This window comes from Natator depressus, chromosome 4 (assembly GCF_965152275.1).
Source record: "Natator depressus isolate rNatDep1 chromosome 4, rNatDep2.hap1, whole genome shotgun sequence".
NCBI classification, from domain to species: domain Eukaryota; kingdom Metazoa; phylum Chordata; order Testudines; family Cheloniidae; genus Natator; species Natator depressus.
In genome coordinates this window covers 71,547,607-71,567,338 of record NC_134237.1, presented here as the reverse complement: position 1 = coordinate 71,567,338, position 19,732 = coordinate 71,547,607, and the positions used below count along the sequence as shown (strand labels likewise).

Genomic DNA, 19,732 nt, shown 5'->3' with positions numbered 1-19,732 from the left:
AAGAAGTACAGCTATTAGAATACCAATGGCAAAATATTTAGCCTAACAAAAAACAAAATAAAAATAAAATCCCTACTGCTTACAGAATAGTAGTGTGTTGTTGGTTGAATCTGCCTTTAATGTCAGTACACACATACCTAAAGGGAAATGGTTCAACTTCACTGCTACAAAAACTGTCTAGGTCAATTAACTTTCGGATGGTCTAGGCTTGTAATGTTTACCTTGTTTGTCATATGCTATGTATTAAAAGCATCAGATATTTTTAAGCCTGTGAAAATAAGTGGAGTAGAAGCTGTATTTTTTCTGCATAAAGAAAAGCAGTACTGGCTTTGAATGGCAAAATAATAATCGCTAGTCAAAGCAAAACCACGCTGCTTTTTAGCAATGCTTTGGTCCATTTTGTTCTTGGAAAGAAAGTACTTCTGAATGGAAGAACTGACCTAGCACAAAATGCCTAGGGTTGCCACCAATGTTCCCTCTAATTTTTGACAGGCTGTGTGTGCAAAAAATTTCTTCTGTGCAAATTTTTGTACTTCTGTGCAAATTTTTGTGCATGCGGTGTTTCGCCGTGTGCGCGGGGTTTAGGATCTGTGTGCGAGTGCACACGCGCACAGCTTAGAGGGAACAGGTTTTCCCAAGATTGCCCCTTTTTTGAGATAGCTGTTCCAAGAAATATAGAAGCCTTTCCAGGACATTAGAAGTCCTGGTTTTTGTCAGCAGAGTCACCTCTCGAGCAGCTTTTTCTGCCTCCCAGTTTGCGATGTAAAGTAGTGGTCCCTGGGAAGTTAACAGAAAGACTCCCATTGCCTTTGGTAAACACTGGATCAAACCTGATATTGTCTACTGCAACCAAGAGAACTCAAATCACCTCAGAGGTGCCAAGTACTACAGGCCTGATTAAATCCTTCCTTGCACCTTGTGTAGTAATTTACATCTGTGATGAATGAAGGCAGTCAGTGTCAGATGCTACCATTCTGATTGTGTAACATTTTGTGCAAACTTTGCACAGAGCTCTATAACTACACAAGGTGTAAAACTTTGTTTGCACTGGAAATTTGAACCGCTTTAACTATACTGGTACAGCATAGTCCCCTAGTGTGGACACAGTTGTATTGATTTAAAGATGTTTATACTGGTATAGCTATTTCCATATGGGAAGGAAAATAAGCTGTACTGTTATAAGACACTTTGTACCCATATAACTGTGTCCATACTTGGGCTTGTACCAATATAACTAAAAAACAAAAAACCCCCATCCCCCGCCAACCATCATGTCTACACTTGGATACTGTGTAGAGTACACACAGCAGAGGTATAAATAGCAATGTAGATGGTGAGGCACTGCTTAGGCAAGTAAAGATACACCTGAACCCTAGGATATGTACCCCACAGAGGCTGTCTACATACGCAGGAGTGCTTCCCATGTCTACACTGCTATTTTTAACAGTGTAGTGTTCTGCTGTCTCCCCACAGACAGAGCCTTTCCCTCACCACAGTAAAAGGCTCTGACAGTGGGGAAAGGCTCTGGCAGCTTTACAGATTACAGCATCTAAAGAAGCTGCCTGTATATGTATGATATTGTATTTTACTTGTCTTGTGCCTGTGTTACAGGTTGTTTTGACATTACTAGACTACATATACCATGTAGACTGTCCTTGTTTATGATGCCTCTTTATAAAAGACATTATACAAAGATAATATTTTTAAAGATAGTGAATAAACACAAGAGTTGTTTTTCACCCAGTGCACTTTGTTTTAGTCTTAAATGCACACACCATTTCTCATCTTTCTTCAGTTACCAGATTTTACCATTGTTTTGGATATAAACTTTTAAAAAACACATTAACTTTTGCAGAAGCAGTCTGCATATTGTTTAAATGGTATATTTAACCATGGAGAACTTTATTCTAACCCATCCCTTTGGAATCCAAAGAAATTCAAAAGTTTATATAGGACTTATAGGTGCCATTACTCTAAGGGTAATATTTGCTATGCCATATTGTAGTGCTTATTTTTGCCATTTTATTGACTACAGGAAAACAGTGAAAACCTGCCTTTGACTTGCTAGTATAAAAGCTAGGGCTGCCTGGAGATGCATTAATTATTTCTTTGTTTTGAATAGAACATACTGATTTAATGTCTCCCTTTTAATTCTCTTTTTTTCTCTCCTCTGAGAGTTCAGTACTGCAAAACATTAGAAAAATGCAAGTGTTACAAAAAATAGCTCTGAACCAGAGCTGGAGGACTGCAATTGTTGGTGGTGGAAGCCATGTGTAAAGGTGGGGCTCGAAATCTGAACTAGACTATTCGAAGTGCTAGGTGACTTCTGGTCTGGAAGCAGGGAATAGGTAGATGGCAAGAAAAGATGACTGTTCAAGGGACATAGGAGGCATCGGGAGTACATTTTGTAGTACATTTCCCAGTGGGAAGGCATCGGAGGACTAGTGGCTCTTGAGCATTGTGTTGCAGCACTAGCCTGCATCCACATTACAGAGTAGTCATGTTAGCAGCTAATAAATTGTGGTTGCTCTGACACCGTTGCACATGAGTGAGGGGACTTTGTGTGCAGACAGGGTCAAGATAACTGGAGCAATCTAGTTATAACACAGGTTAACTTTGCAGTGAAGATAAGCCCAAGGAATCAGCATCTCTTCCCCCTGAGACAGAACCTGTCAAATCCATGGAAACGGTGCTGCATTCTGCACAAATCAGACCCAATTTTTTAGGTAGTGCTGGGCTTTGAGACCAGAGAAAGTTTTTTTGATGTTTTTAAACTGTGTAAATCTGAATGGCAGGTCTAGATACAATGCTGAGTTTCAGTAATGGACAATGAGAGCATCAGAGCAAATCTCATTGCCAGCCCTGCTGGGTTGTGAGCTGCATGACTGATTCTGAAAGTTTAATGAACTAAGCCAGGTTTCTCTCTCTGCTGATGAGGATAAATCCTATGTTGTCCTTACATGACAAGAATAAAATAAAATAAAAATAGATCCAGCTTTGTGGAGACTAGTAGGTCATTACTATGAATTATCTGATCCATACAATACCAGGATCTGACATGGTCTTATCAGAGATTATTTACAAATCAGCTTGATATTGTTCTGCTTTGATAGGACTGTGTTTAAATTATAGCAATACATAGACAGTAGCAATACCATCCATCATAAACAGAGCCTTTTCTAGCAGAATGTGGACTCAGCTATTGGTGCAGCTATTGCATTAATCTTCAGCAAAAGAATCAAACTAAAGTATGTTCAGGAAATATTCTGAGGAATAAGAAGACAATAACTATAGTCACATTTATTTCTTGTCCTCTCCCAACTCTTCTTTCCCGCTAACTACAAGTATGTGTTTCTGTCTTGGTCTCTCTCTTACACACAAAATCCTCTTCCCTGCCCTCCTCCCCGGCATCCTGTTGACACATGCCAGAGGCAAGGAAACTCTGTGCAACCAAGCACACCCTCTGCTATTTCATAACTTGTTACATTGACCTTTTCTCACTGTTCTGCCGTTTGTGGCTTTTTGCTTTTATTACGTTTAATTAGGGCTAATTGGTCTAGAAAGCCCTGGGCTTGGTGTTTCTGTTATCACAGTTACCTTATTTGCTCTCTCTGCCTCTTGCTCAAACTCTTCCCTTTACTGCTACTTACTCAAAGGGGTCACTGGGATCAGACCTCTGGAGCTCTGGAGGAATCGGTATTCTTTTGTAGTACATTTCCCAGTCGAAGGCTCCTCGCATGGCATCCCCCGCCTGTGCCTCATAGCCAAAGTGATTGTGGTCAATGACATCGATCATGGGACACACAATGGTTTTGTGGTTTAGTGCAATCTGGTCTGAAAGATGAAAGCAGAAAATAGGAAATGGCATGTCTAGTCAAGCCATCTATCATATTACAAATCTCCCAGGTTTTTTGAAGTTTGAAGATTGCCTGCTTAGTTCCCTACAGCCCCCAATCATTTCACTTTTCAAATCTGCATCAGACCTTTATCTAAAGTGGACTCAATGCAGTTGGGCATTGATTAGAAGCAATTATAATTCTTTAAAGCGAGTCACGACCCAGAGAAGTCCAGTCATCTATATCTCTGTCACTTTGCTACTCTGGGCTGTCCCCAATCTGTCAACAAAGGAACTAGCCAGCAAGTAAAATATAAAAACACTACTTGTTTAGTGTGAGGTCTGTACAGTGGGAACTTGAAGAGGAAATGCTTTCCCATTTATTTGTGTTTCAATGTATGAATACTGGACCTCGCAGTAATTCTGCATCTGCTGTTGTGGCATTTTAGTGTGCACCAGTTTCTAATTCAAACACTGAAAATTAAAGGTGAACTCCAAAGCCAGAAGCAACAACATGCAAAAAAGTATTGCTCATTTCTATGAGGAGCGAAGAAGGCTCCAGTGTATTCTTTTCTCTCCCTCTCTCTTTTGAGAAGTGTCAGTATTAGACTCAACTTCCCACCTTTCCTCATTTGAGGTTTGGAAAAGGGGCAGCTCTGAGATGTCTAGTAGCGTGAAATGGTTACGTCGGGAAGTTGTGTCGTCTTTTCAGACTTACCCCTCTAATGGTGAAACACAGTAAAAACACGTTAATTATCTCACAAAAATCTGCAGGCCTCCTCTAAAAAGCTGTAATGAGGTTTCCTATTATTAGGATATAATTACTAAAAGTAACAACGTGGACAATAGTGCGCCAGGTAGTATTATACTTAATTACTACCACCATGTCAGTTTTAATACCATCTCTTTTCAATGGCAGTCCTGGCAACAGTCAACATGGGATTATGACACTTTGGCCCTGATGCTCTCCTCTAGTTTCACAGATGGAGGGAAGCTAAAGCATATGGGTTTGGGGGCATTGGGCAGGTAGAGAGGTGGCTTACTAGCATAAGCCTATCCCTTCCAGGAACCTGCAGAAGCCTCTCCCTAGAACAGATGCAGAGGGTTCCAATCCTGCCATCAGAAAAGGGCACAGATAGGCATAGAGAGAACTGGGTTAGAGTGGTGCTCACTCACCTTGGCATCATCTTCCTTCAAACCTGCAACACTGGCAAGTGTGGCACTGATCTATGGAACCCCTTCCTCCCTCAAGAGCATTGTAGTGAGGTAGCCTGCCCCTCTAAAGCCTAGTGGTCTGCCCCATACAAGTAGCCCTGCCTACCACACCTGGGATGAGGTGTACAGTTTAATTAGTAGAACCAGTTGGATAAGGAGGAGCTGATTCTCCTATAAAGAGGAACAGGACACTTCAGAGAATTGGGGGGATGGAGAGAATAGGGAAAGAAACATTATAGAGACTGCTAGGAGTGAGTAAGCTCCAGCAGGAAACCCTGAGTCTTCAGGAAAAAAGACTCCAGGGAGGGGAAACCTCAGTGTGAAAGACAGAGTGAATGAGAAGGAGTTGCTGAAGATTTGAGGACTTTTGTTTTCGGATTGATTTTGTTACGTTAATAAACTCAGCTCCAAGGAGGGGTGTGTTGCACTAGAGGAAAGTTTGTCTCGTAGTTTCAGGGGCCCTGAGCTGAAGAAACGTGAGAAAACTGAGGCAGGACTGCTGAAGAGTGATCTCAAGCCATAAGGGCATGCTCTGGAGGCAGCCCGCCAGCCCGTTTACAGGGCTCTTTCATGGCAGTATGGCTCTTGATGGAACCATATTATTGCGTGTGCACGTGTGAGGAAATACCGATCCACCGTTCAAATTGATCAGCCTTCTGCAGAAGGGCTGAGAGTAACTGCTCTCTCTCTCTCTCTCTCTCACACACACACACACACACACACACACACACGCACACACAGACACACACTTGAAGAGGTACTGTAATGACTGCTGAGCTATGGTTGAAATCCAGTGTAACTCCCTTTCCAACTGCTCATAATTCTCTCAAAATTCCTTTTCGTCTGAAAATTTCTGTGCTCAGCTTTTGCCCAGAGGCCATTTCTTTGGAAAGTTTCAACAAAAGCTGTTCATTTTTAAATTGTGCATTTAAAAAAAAATGCATCAAAAAAACCCCCCAAACAAAAAAGTGTATGTGCCAGTAATCGGAACATTTCACTGTTGCTATACTGCTCTTGTGGTGAGAGAGAAGTCCTGGTCTATATGAGAACACTGCACTACTTTAACTAAAGGTACAAGGCGGGTCTTTGTCTCTCTAATGTTCTGGGACCGACATGGCTACAACCACACTGCGTTAACTAAAGGAGTGACTTTGAACCGATCTGGTTAAACCACAGCAAACAAACTTTGTGTGGACACTCATTTCAGTTTTCAGAGTAACAGCCCTGTTAGTCTGTATTCGCAAAAAGAAAAGGAGTACTTGTGGCACCTTAGAGACTAACCAATTTATCTGAGCATAAGCTTTCGTGAGCTAAAGCTCACTTCATCGGATGCATACTGTGGAAAGTGTAGAAGATCACCCTCCACCCCCACGAACATGATACAGTTCTGTGGTGACCTAGAATCATATTTTCGACACCTCCGACTCAAGGAATATTTCCAACATACCTCTGAACAACATACTAATCCACAGAGACCTCCCTACCAACACTACAAAAAGAAGGATTCTAGGTGGACTCCTCCTGAAGGTCGAGACAGCAGACTGGACTTCTACATAGGGTGCTTCCGCCGATGTGCACGGGCTGAAATTGTGGAAAAGCAGCATCACTTGCCCCATAACCTCAGCCGTGCGGAACACAATGCCATCCACAGCCTCAGAAACAACTCTGACATCATAATCAAAAAGGCTGACAAAGGAGGTGCTGTTGTCATCATGAATAGGTCGGAATATGAACAAGAGGCTGCTCGGCAGCTCTCCAACACCACTTTCTACAAGCTATTACCCTCTGATCCCACTGAGAGTTACCAAAAGAAACTACAACATTTGCTCAAGAAACTACCCGAAAAAGCACAAGATCAAATCCGCACAGACACACCCCTGGAACCCCGACCTGGGATATTCTATCTACTACCTAAGATCCATAAACCTGGAAATCCTGGGCGCCCTATCATCTCAGGCATTGGCACCCTGACAGCAGGATTGTCTTGCTATGTAGACTCCCTCCTCAGGCCCTATGCTATCAGCACTCCCAGCTACCTTCGAGACACCACTGACTTCCTGAGGAAACTACAATCCATCGGTGATCTTCCTGATAACACCATCCTGGCCACTATGGATGCAGAAGCCCTCTACACCAACATTCCACACAAAGATGGACTACAAGCCGTCAAGAACACTATCCCTGATAATGTCACGGCTAACCTGGTGGCTGAACTTTGTGACTTTGTCCTTACCCATAACTATTTTACATTTGGGGACAATGTATACCTTCAGATCAGCGGCACTGCTACGGGTACCCGCATGGCCCCACAGTATGCCAACATTTTTATGGCTGACTTAGAACAACGCTTCCTCAGCTCTCGTCCCCTAACGCCCCTACTCTACTTGCGCTATATTGATGACATCTTCATCATCTGGACCCATGGAAAAGAAGCCCTTGAGGAATTCCACCATGATTTCAACAATTTCCATCCCACCATCAACCTCAGCCTGGTCCAGTCCACACAAGAGATCCACTTCCTGGACACTACAGTGCTAATAAACGATGGTCACATAAACACCACCCTATACCGGAAACCTACTGACCGCTATTCCTACCTACATGCCTCCAGCTTTCACCCTGACCACACCACACGATCCATTGTCTACAGCCAAGCTCTGCGATACAACCGCATTTGCTCCAACCCCTCAGACAGAGACAAACACCTACAAGATCTCTATCAAGCATTCTTACAACTACAATACCCACCTGCGGAAGTGAAGAAACAGATTGATAGAGCCAGAAGAGTTCCCAGAAGTCACCTACTACAGGACAGGCCTAACAAAGAAAATAACAGAACGCCACTAGCCGTCACCTTCAGCCCCCAACTAAAACCCCTCCAACGCATTATTAAGGATCTACAACCTATCCTGAAGGATGACCCAACACTCTCACAAATCTTGGGAGACAGGCCAGTCCTTGCCTACAGACAGCCCCCCAACCTGAAGCAAATACTCACCAGCAACCACATACCACACAACAGAACCGCTAACCCAGGAACCTATCCTTGCAACAAAGCCCGTTGCCAACTGTGCCCACATATCTATTCAGGGGACACCATCACAGGGCCTAATAACATCAGCCACACTATCAGAGGCTCGTTCACCTGCACATCCACCAATGTGATATATGCCATCATGTGCCAGCAATGCCCCTCTGCCATGTACATTGGTCAAACTGGACAGTCTCTACGTAAAAGAATAAATGGACACAAATCAGATGTCAAGAATTATAACATTCATAAACCAGTCGGAGAACACTTCAATCTCTCTGGTCACGCAATCAGAGACATGAAGGTCGCTATCTTACAACAAAAAAACTTCAAATCCAGAGTCCAGCGAGAGACTGCTGAATTGGAATTCATTTGCAAATTGGATACAATTAACTTAGGCTTGAAATAGAGACTGGGAGTGGCTAAGTTATTATGCAAGGTAACCTATTTCCTCTTGTTTTTTCCTACCCCCCGCCCGACATTCTTGTTAAACCCTGGATTTGTGCTGGAAATGGCCCACCTTGATTATCATACATATTGTAAGGAGAGTGATCACTTTACATAAGCTATGACCAACAGGAGAGTGGGTTTGTGTGTGGGGGGGTGAAGGGGGAGAGAAAACCTGGATTTGTGCTGGAAATGGCCCAACTTGATTATCATACACATTGTAAGGAGAGTGATCACTTTAGATAAGCTATTACCAGCAGGAGAGTGGGGTGGGGGGAGGTATTTTTTCATGCTTTGTGTGTATAAAAACATCTTCTACACTTTCCACAGTATGCATCCGATGAAGTGAGCTGTAGCTCACGAAAGCTTATGCTCAAATAAATCGGTTAGTCTCTAAGGTGCCACAAGTACTCCTTTTCTTTTTACTCATTTCAGTGGAAGAGTGGCTTATTTCTGATTAGTGTAAATCGATTAGGAATCAGTTTAAGCTAACCCCAAATAAGCCACTCTTATTTTGTATTAAAAGTTTCCATACATGGGCTTGCACCAGTTAAAACACAATTTGACTTAAAATGTTGCAACTTTCTCATGTTATAAAACCCTAAGTGATTATTCTTTTCTCAGCCCTAGTATTTGTGAGGTCTCAACCAGAGGAACTGTTCAGAAATAGGGGCAGGGCAGGCTGATAAACACAGAAAACCCTCACACTAGAACACAGTTGAGTTTGTCTCACTGTCAGGACTTTTCAACATGCTCTGCAGATCCATTCAGACATAATAAGGGCAGCCTAGCTCACCCTGTGGATGCAGCATCAGAGCAGTAAGTGCCAAATGTGCCATCTGCTTCACTAGAGTTTCATCTAGTATCATTCAAAAAATGCAGGATGCGTTAAAAGAGCTACAAGGTGCATCCTTCGGTTAAAAACGTACAAATAGGTATTTAGAACCACTGTCAACAGAGGGCCAGATGCTGCTCCCATTTAAGCAACTAGAAATTTTTCATTTACTTTAAAGGGAGTAAGACTGGTCCTGAAATGGTTTATTCCTCCCTTTAGGAAGACATAGTGCAGGCTGCCCTTGAAACTTTTTTTTTTGTTCATCTTATGTTTGCTTTGCTTTATTTTCTGTTTCAAGTTCCAGGTCTAATGGGTGATTCTTGGGTAGGGTTGCCAGGCATCCGTTTTTTGACTGGAATGCCCGGTTGAAAAGGGACCCAGTTGGCTCTGCTGACCAGGCCATTGAAAGTCTAGTTGGCCTCCTGCAGTGGGGCAGACAGGTTGCCTGAGTGACTCCCAGAAAGCTGCTGGCATCTTCCTCTGGCTCGTAGGCTTAGGGGTGGCCATGAAAGCTCCATGTACTGCTCCCCTGCTCCAGTACTGGCTCCGCAGCTCCCGTTGGCTGGGAACTGTGGCCAATGGGAGCTGCGGGGGCAGCCCCTGCACCTAGGACACAGAGGGAGATGTCGGCAGCTTCCTGGGAGCCGCCTGAGGTAAGCGCTGCCCAGAGCCCACCCCCCCCACACACACCTGCCCCAATCCGAAGCCCCCTCCTACACCCCAAATACCTCATCTCTGGCCCCGCCCCAGAGCCCGCACCCCCAGCCCAGAGCCTTCACCCCCTCCCAACCCCAACCCCCGTGCCTCAGCCCGGAGCCCCTCCTAAACCCTGAATCCCTGATTTCTAGCCGCACTCCAGAGCCCACACCCCAACCCCCTGCCACATTCCGAACCCCTTGGCCCCAGCCCAGAGCCCTCTCCTGCACCCCAAACGCCTCATCTCCAGCTCCACCTCAGAGCCTGCACCCCCAGCTGGTGAAAATGAGCGAGTGTGGGGGAAAGTGAGTGACGGAGGGAGGGGGATGGAGTGAGCGAGCGGGGCCTTCAGAGAAGGGGTGGGGCAAGGGTGTTCGGTTTTCTGCAAATGGAAAGTTGGCAACTCTATCCTTGGTTTCTGCAACTAGAAAGTTGGCAGCCCTATCCTTTGTAATATTTAAAAACCAGGCACACCAGCAGTAATTCTGCAACTTCTCTTTCCCTTCCCCTAGGCCTCACCCCTGACCTGCCCCTTCCCCTAAGGCCCCGCCCCATTCACTCCTCTTTCCCCATCGCTCACTGCTTTTTCCCTCTCCTGCTTTCCCTGCGTGGAGCTGGAGCTGGGACCTGCAGCCACCCGATCAGGTAGGAGGCAGCCCTGGCTGAGTAGCAGCTGGTGCAGGTGATGACTTGGTGCCTCCCCCCCTTCCAGTAACTGGACTTTGGGTGTCCGGTCTGATCTGCACCATCAGGTCCCCTTTTCAACCTGACTTTCTGGTCAAAAACCAGACACCTGGACATCCTAGCCTTAGGCCTCAGTAGGTCAGAAGCCTAAAGATTTTTGCACTAGTTGAGGGATGCACTGAGCAACATCCAGTTAACCCTTAAACCTCAACAGCAGGCAGAAGACTCCCATCTGTGCTAGATAAGGTGAGCTCATCCAGTGGTTTCAGCAGTGACCTGACAGTGTAGCTTGTGGAAGTCTACTGGTCTCTGTGCTCCTTCACACGACCAGCAGCTTGCATTTTACATGAAGATGGTGCGCTACTTAATAAAAAGTTAATGCTGATGCTGAGAATAAGGAAAAGTGATAACTAGGGAATAGACTGGATACATAATTTGGGTACCCTAACAGGGGTACTATTTCAGATTTTGGTAGGGAGGGGGCAACTTTAACTGTGATTCTAAAGGTTATGTAGGCACCTGAAAGCTGTCAGGTTTTTTTTCAGATAATAGGGGGGATGCAATCAAAAATTATAACTCAAAGGAAGTGTGTGTCTCAACTCAAAAAGTTTGAAAACCGCACAGGATGCAGGCAGGGGATAGCTAGGGGCTGTGTGCAGAGAGGCTAGCTCAGGGTGCAGGCAGGGGGTAGCTAGGGGCTGGGACGGGTGTAGCTCGGGTACGGAGAGGGGCTGTGTCCGAGGGGGGCATGCTGCTCTGGGGCTGGCTGTGCACTCAGTCCCTAGTTGGCACAGTGGCGGCAGCTCCGCAAGGCAGGGGCTGTGGTGAGGGGCATGCTTTGCTTGCTTGGCTACACAATGGGTAGTAGGGAGGGGGACACCCCAACATGAGGCCCTGTTGGCTCTGCGCAGGAGATTGGGATTCAGGCTCCCAGTCCCGAGCAGCTCTGCCAGCAGCAGTTCCATGTCAGGGGCAAGGGGCAATGCTATGGCTGCAGATGGCAACGGGAGGAGAAGGGGCTGCATCTTCCCCCCTGCTGAGAACTTCACCCAAATATGGTAAAAAAACCAACTCGGGGTCTCCTCCTGCCTTCCCTAAATGGTGCCCCTGTAACTCTACTCAGAAAGTATATGGGCTTAAATTTTGTGAATTATGTTGGTACTGATCTGACAGGGATATTTAGGGAGACTGTTTATTGGCCTTCCGGGTTATGTTGCATAGTTCAGAAACAGAACTAGGCATTTTGCTGCTTGAATATGTTTAATCAGCATGTTTTGCCACAAAACCAGTTCCAGCAGCAAAACTCAAGACATAATACCATTCACTGAGGAAAGGCTAAACTGCCATCCTTATGAGAGATGCTTTTACTGAAAAAAAGAAAAAAAGTTTCTTGTCTGTACTAAAGTAAGGAAGCACTCATCTTTCTCTGGAGGGGTGAGTAGTCAGGTGTGTAGGGAAGGGAGCATTATTTCCTGACTTAAATCCTAGACTACTTACAACTGTTTCTTCCCATGCTTTGACTAACGGAGCTTCGCTGATTCCAGCTAGAATCCAGCACAGCAGTCAATAGCAAATCATCCTTTCTGAGCTTCCTATTGTGAATGCAGTTATTGGGTTTAACTCCAAAATCTGGGATATATTTACAACAAAAGCTGATTTAGTGGACCGTGGAAGACTAAGGAGTACAATAGTGCATACCAAACATTCCTTAATGCTCTTAGGTTTACAGTACATTCCTTACCTAGTACTAGATTTAGAGGTCTCTTTTAAAAAAAAGAAATTAAGCTATGGGAGAGCAGAACTATATTGCAGAAGTTATACTAGTCATCTCTGGAATAAAGAAGCTCAGATTCCTGTGTTTTGTCAGACAAACAAGCTCTTTCTTATACGGACTTTTTCCAGGTAACCAGTATATATATCTGTCCAATTATTGCAGCAAAAATCAGTGGTGTACTGTATATGAAGGTCTAGAAATCTCATGCTGTGTGTGGGATATCAGAATTGTCACAGGCCACCTGCAGTACATTACTAACCTTTTTATATAGTGCAAGGATCTGCTTATTTTGGGGCACAAGTTTAATTCTTGGAACTATACCATGTGTTCTGACATTAATGGCCAATTAATGTTCAAGCACTTACTAAGCAATGGAGGTAGCCAATTCACGTTGACTTCACAATGGGAGTCCAGGAACGTCAAGACTTCTCCTTTAGCCATTGAGGCTCCCAGCAATCTGGTCCGAATCAGCCCTTCTCGTTTCTTGGTGCGCACAATCCTCACTTTGGCAAAACGGGCCATGTACTCCTCCAACTTCTCTTTCAAGTGTTCTGGAAAGAAGGGGAAAAGGGTAGAGGTGTCAGTCGTGGAGGGCCAAACTAAGAATGGGCATGTGCAGATACCACTATAAGCATTCAGCGCCCTTTTATTTCTTATAATTTCAAATCCTTCAGTATCAGCTCTAAACCCTTTCTGAGATGGTTCTTAAATTGCAAATGATCTTTGTTCTAATACATAGAGGAAACCACGGACATTATAGACCTTTTACTGCTACTTAACTGCTACTGGCAAGTTGCCATGCACCATATAATCACAGCCAAAACAACTGCAGAATGTTCACCCATTCTCTAGTTCCTGCAGCCCAAGGCCAGATGATCATCCTGACATATGGTTTTACAAACAATGCCCTTTCCAAGCGGGCTTTCTACTTTTATTAATTATGTAAGAAGATGCACGGAAAGCAATTTTTAAAAATTAAGTGTTAAATCAGCATGACTAAATTATTTTTTATGAGGAGGGCAAATAAACTAGCAAGTGGTAACTGGCTAGCAGCTTGAAGCAAATGGATGGCTGACTTGCAAATAAAATTAAGCTGTAGAAGTACAACAATTGATATATTCTGTACTATTCTGTCTGTTTAGCCTGACTGTGTATGCATCACATAACAGCACATTTGGAATATATTTTCTTCTAATTAGAAATAAACAATAGAAGTGAAATCACCTCCTACAGTTTTGCCTCACCGTAAATAAATGACTGAAAATACTACAATCGGGAAAATAATCCACTGCCTATGATGAAACACTTCAGTTTGTCATGTTCATTCCTGCTCTGAATAAATTCAGTAACTATTTGGCAGGGAAAGGAGGAGGGAAAAGCTTGGTCTCCGATACTTAGCACTTTTGACATGTTGTGTTCAGGGCCGTCTCTAGGGAGGATGAGAGGCCTGGGACAAATCAGCCCCCGCTGGCTTGAGGGCCTCACTCTGCATCGGCGGCTGGGCCGGTGGGATGGATCCAGCATGGTGCTGGGCCACCTGCTGCTGCTGGCAGTTGCCGGTGCAGACCCTGGGGCTATTGTTGGCCATAGCGGCTCAGGGCTCCGGTCAGGTCGGGGGACTTGCTGCACCGAAACGCAGGAGGCCGAGCCGGGTGCTGTCTCCCGCTAACTGCCAACAACAGGGCAGGCCCTGCGGAAGTGACAGATTTGTCTTCCAGGACCAACTGTGCCGGCCAGTCACACCGGCCAATTTGCCCTATCCAAGGGACGGCTCTGGCTGCATTTACTGATGCTAGTGGATACAAGCTAATGCACATCAAAAATGACTCTATAAGATTCTGATTGTTTGTCTTTGTTATGCTGTGGAATTTGGAATTATTTTGGAATGCTGTGTTCCCAATAGTCTCCATGGACTTTGGATCAGGCCCTATATTATTATAGATGGTAGGAAATTTGTCATCAACCAGGATTTCTTTGTTTTGGTCTTATGCAGGTATCAAGGTGGTGGGAGGGGGATAGCTCAGTGGTTTGAGCATTGGCCTGCTAAACCCAGGGTTGTGAGTTGAATCCTTGAGGGGGCCATTTAGGTATCTGGGGCAGAAATTGGGGATTAGTCCTGCTTTGAGCAGAGGGTTGGACTAGATGACCTCCTGAGGTCCCTTCCAACCCTAATATTCTATGAAAAAGGCCTATTATTCAGCAGTGACCTCAATCTGAGGATGCTTCCTATTGTTTGAAGAAGCCTACACTGGCCATATACAGGCTGGGTAATTGCATGTACAATGGGGCACTTAGATGCACAGTCATTCTTCTTTAAGTTCCATTAGCAAGGGAATAAAATTTGCAGAAGCACATTCTCCAGTACATATCTCCTTTAAGCAATCCCTCACCAGGCTTCTATAACAAAGGATATATGGATATTTCCATTCTAAACCACTTTTGGGGGTTTATGATATAGCCTTTACAGTTTGCTTTGGGCATGTAGGATTTTAATCTGAAGAACAGTGCTTTACCAGATGTGGTATAAAAAGAGTATTTTTTCTTTATTCCTTATGCTCTACGGGGAAAAAAACCAGGGACTTCTGAAAAATGATTTTTTTCAAGAACCTCTGTTTCTTGGTAACTAGGGCAGCTGAATTAACATTGGAATACTGGCTACAACAAGGCCTGATCTTTTTATTTTACCAATTTTTATGGTGGAGAATGCTCTTAGCATTTAACAGCACTACTATCTCGGTTTTGTAACCATACAGCATTCAGATGTCCATCTTGTTCTTCAACAAGTGTATTTTGTAGCACAGATACAGCAATAGCAGAAGCATTAACAGCAAAAGCATATCCTTTCCACTGAGCTTCGGCTGGATATAAACATCATTCCTGGCTTTTAGGCACTAAGCCCCACCAGTATTGTCACAATTCAGTGCGGCAAATATGCAGTACCACCTTGTACCACTAGGAGACTCTTGGTGGACTGTGGAGGCTGCACTACACCTGACGACACCAGAGTCCTTCCTACCCTACAGCACAAGCAGCAGAGAGATGAGAGAGAGAGCACGAAATTCAGGTGTGTGGCACTAGCCCCACTTAAGCAGAGTAAACAGCTGTCTCCACATGCTCTCTGCTGCCTCTGTTTCTGCCTTTGCAGACCCACAGGCTGGAGCTGGGGACTTCTGAGCCTCAGTGTCAGGAAAGAAGAATTGACTCTGGGGATGAGATGTCTAACCTGGAGGGGTACGAGTTGGGATGAGTGTTTTCTAAGACCATTCAGGTTGAGGGGGTAGTTCTGAGCTATGAAGAGGTTAGATAGGAAAAGGAGAGGAATTGGCTTGTAGGTGTTTCTGAGCAGGTGGAGGTTGAGTTGGAGCGGTGCTGAACTAGCAAGAGAATGGGTTGAGTGCAGGAGGTAACAGTCAAATAGTGAATGACGATGTGGGCAAACTGGTTGTGTGTGTGTGTGTGTGCGCGCGCATGTGTGCGTTGGGGGAGGAGGAGATGGTGGGATAAGATCTAGATTGGAGGGAGAGAGACTGGTGCTAGGAGAGGATAATAAAAAGGATGGAAGAAGGATACATACTGTTTTCTCCTTGACTGTAAAGTGTCCCAGTTTTTCATTCTGAAAGAGGTGGAAAGAAGCTGCCTCCTTCCCCCTGACTTTGCAGACTGTCCCAATTTTTCACTTTGAAAGTATGATCAGCCTACATTCATAGAAAAAGGGATGTGTGTAGATTACTACCTACATCCCCAGCACTTATCTTGGGCACCAGCTGACACTAATCACACCTCTGGCAATACTCTCTTTACCTGCTCAAGAAGTACACACTTATGATTTGTCAGCAAGCCACCTGGATTCAGCATCATGACTCCTAAATTCAAAGGTTTCAGAGTAACAGCCGTGTTAGTCTGTATTCGCAAAAAGAAAAGGAGTACTTGTGGCACCTTAGAGACTAACCAATTTATTTGAGCATGAGCTTTCATGAGCTACAGCTCACTTCATCGGATGCATACTGTGGAAATTGCAGAAGACATTATATACACAGACACCATGAAACAATACCTCCTCCCACCCCACTCTCCTGCTGGTAATAGCTTATCTAAAGTGATCATCAAGTTGGGCCATTTCCAGCACAAATCCAGGTTTTCTCACCCTCCGCCCCCCCACAGACAAACTCACTCTCTTGCTGGTAATAGCCCATCCAAAGTGACCACTCTCTTCACAATGTGTATGATAATCAAGGTGGGCCATTTCCTGCAGAAATCCAGGTTCTCTCACCCCCTCACCCCCCTCCAAAAAACACACACACAAACTCACTCTCCTGCTGGTAATAGCAGAACACGATGCCATCCACAGCCTCAGAAACAACTCTGACATCATAATCAAAAAGGCTGACAAAGGAGGTGCTAGTGTCATCATGAATAGGTCGGAATATGAACAAGAGGCTGCTCGGCAGCTCTCCAACACCACTTTCTACAAGCCATTACCCTCTGATCCCACTGAGAGTTACCAAAAGCAACTACAGCATTTGCTCAAGAAACTTCCTGAAAAAGCACAAGATCAAATCCGCACAGACACACCCCTGGAACCCCGACCTGGGATATTCTATCTACTACCTAAGATCCATAAACCTGGAAATCCTGGGCGCCCCATCATCTCAGGCATTGGCACTCTGACAGCAGGATTGTCTGGCTATGTAGACTCCCTCCTCGGGCCCTACGCTACCAGCACTTCCAGCTACCTTCGAGACACCACTGACTTCCTGAGGAAACTACAATCCATCGGTGATCTTCTTGATAACACCATCCTGGCCACTATGGATGTAGAAGCCCTCTACACCAACATTCCACACAAAGATGGACTACAAGCCATCAGGAACAGTATCCCCGATAATGTCACGGCAAACCTGGTGGCTGAACTTTGTGACTTTGTCCTTACCCATAACTATTTTACATTTGGGGACAATGTATACCTTCAGATCAGCGGCACTGCTATGGGTACCCGCATGGCCCCACAGTATGCCAACATTTTTATGGCTGACTTAGAACAACGCTTCCTCAGCTCTCGTCCCCTAACGCCCCTACTCTACTTGCGCTATATTGATGACATCTTCATCATCTGGACCCATGGAAAAGAAGCCCTTGAGGAATTCCACCATGATTTCAACAATTTCCATCCCACCATCAACCTCAGCCTGGTCCAGTCCACACAAGAGATCCACTTCCTGGACACTACAGTGCTAATAAACGATGGTCACATAAACACCACCCTATACCGGAAACCTACTGACCACTATTCCTACCTACATGCCTCCAGCTTTCACCCTGACCACACCACACGATCCATCGTCTACAGCCAAGCTCTGCGATACAACCGCATTTGCTCCAACCCCTCAGACAGAGACAAACACCTACAAGATCTCTATCAGGCATTCTTACAACTACAATACCCACCTGCGGAAGTGAAGAAACAGATTGATAGAGCCAGAAGAGTTCCCAGAAGTCACCTACTACAGGACAGGCCTAACAAAGAAAATAACAGAACGCCACTAGCCGTCACCTTCAGCCCCCAACTAAAACCCTTCCAACGCATTATTAAGGATCTACAACCTATCCTGAAGGATGACCCAACACTCTCACAAATCTTGGGAGACAGGCCAGTCCTTGCCTACAGACAGCCCCCCAACCTGAAGCGAATACTCACCAACAACCACATACCACACAACAGAACCACTAACCCAGGAACCTATCCTTGCAACAAAGCCCGTTGCCAACTGTGCCCACATATCTATTCAGGGGACACCATCACAGGGCCTAATAACATCAGCCACACTATCAGAGGCTCGTTCACCTGCACATCCACCAATGTGATATATGCCATCATGTGCCAGCAATGCCCCTCTGCCATGTACATTGGTCAAACTGGACAGTCTCTACGTAAAAGAATAAATGGACACAAATCAGATGTCAAGAATTATAACATTCATAAACCAGTCGGAGAACACTTCAATCTCTCTGGTCACGCAATCAGAGACATGAAGGTCGCTATCTTACAACAAAAAAACTTCAAATCCAGAGTCCAGCGAGAAACTGCTGAATTGGAATTCATTTGCAAATTGGATACTATTAATTTAGGCTTAAATAGAGACTGGGAGTGGCTAAGTCATTATGCAAGGTAGCCTATTTCCCCTTGTTTTTTCCTACCCCCCCCCCCCCGACGTTCTGGTTAAACTTAGATTTATGCTGGAAGTGGCCCACTTTGATTGTCATGCACATTGTGGGGAGAGTGGTCAGTTTGGATGAGCTATTGCCAGCAGGAGAGTGAGTTTGTGTGTGTGTGGGGGGGTGAGAAAACCTGGATTTGTGCTGGAAATGGCCCACCTTGATTATCATGCACATTGTAGGGAGAGTGGTCACTTTGGATGAGCTATTACCAACAGGAGAGTGAGTTTGTGTGTGTATGGGGATGGGGGAGTGAGAAAACCTGTATTTGTGCTGGAAATGGCCCACCTTGATTTTCATGCAGGTTGTAAGGAGAGTGGTCACTTTGGATAGGCTATTACCAGCAAGAGAGTGAGTTTGTGTGTGGGGGGGCGGAGGGTGAGAAAACCTGGATTTGTGCTGGAAATGGCCCAACTTGATGATCACTTTAGATAAGCTATTACCAGCAGGAGAGTGGGATGGGAGGAGGTATTGTTTCATGGTGTTTGTGTATATAATGTCTTCTGCAATTTCCACAGTATGCATCCGATGAAGTGAGCTGTAGCTCATGAAAGCTCATGCTCAAATAAATTGGTTAGTCTCTAAGGTGCCACAAGTACTCCTTTTCTTTTTCCTAAATTCAAAGTTATCCTTGAAACACTTTGTTTTCACTTGTAAGACCCTTTAAAGTGTATATTTACCCCACTCCTTCCTTGGCTTTTAGGAGCTCTCTTCATAGTTATTCTTTGAGCATAAGAATACAGGAAAAGGTAACAATACCTAAGAACAAAGGCACAGATGTGCCTTACAGCAGCAGAAGAGAATTTTTAAAGGGTTCTGAGCCAGTTTTCTCTTTGTGGTAATTTTAATCACCCTATAGCATTAAGAAATTAAACAGCTTTAATGCTATTGAGAATTGCAAATTTCCATGGTAAATCAAGGCAAAGTTAGTTAGTACAGTGCTTCTGTGAAATTCTGAAAATTTACCACAACTCAAAGATCACTTCACCTCCCACCTCCACC

The 19,732-nt window shown here is 44.7% G+C and overlaps 1 protein-coding gene across 7 annotated transcripts in view; it reads right to left on the bottom strand.

Moving 5' to 3' along the window:
• GALNTL6 (polypeptide N-acetylgalactosaminyltransferase like 6) overlaps positions 1-19,732 on the bottom strand; it is a 927,841-nt gene that overhangs the window by 134,370 nt on the left and 773,739 nt on the right. For all 7 annotated transcript variants that reach the window (XM_074951162.1, XM_074951163.1, XM_074951157.1 and 4 more), the window contains 2 exons: positions 12,883-13,068; positions 3,651-3,834 (listed from right to left, as the gene is read on the bottom strand). In XM_074951162.1, coding sequence (XP_074807263.1) covers positions 3,651-3,834; positions 12,883-13,068 — 370 coding nt within the window. The remainder of the gene's footprint in view (positions 1-3,650; positions 3,835-12,882; positions 13,069-19,732) is intronic.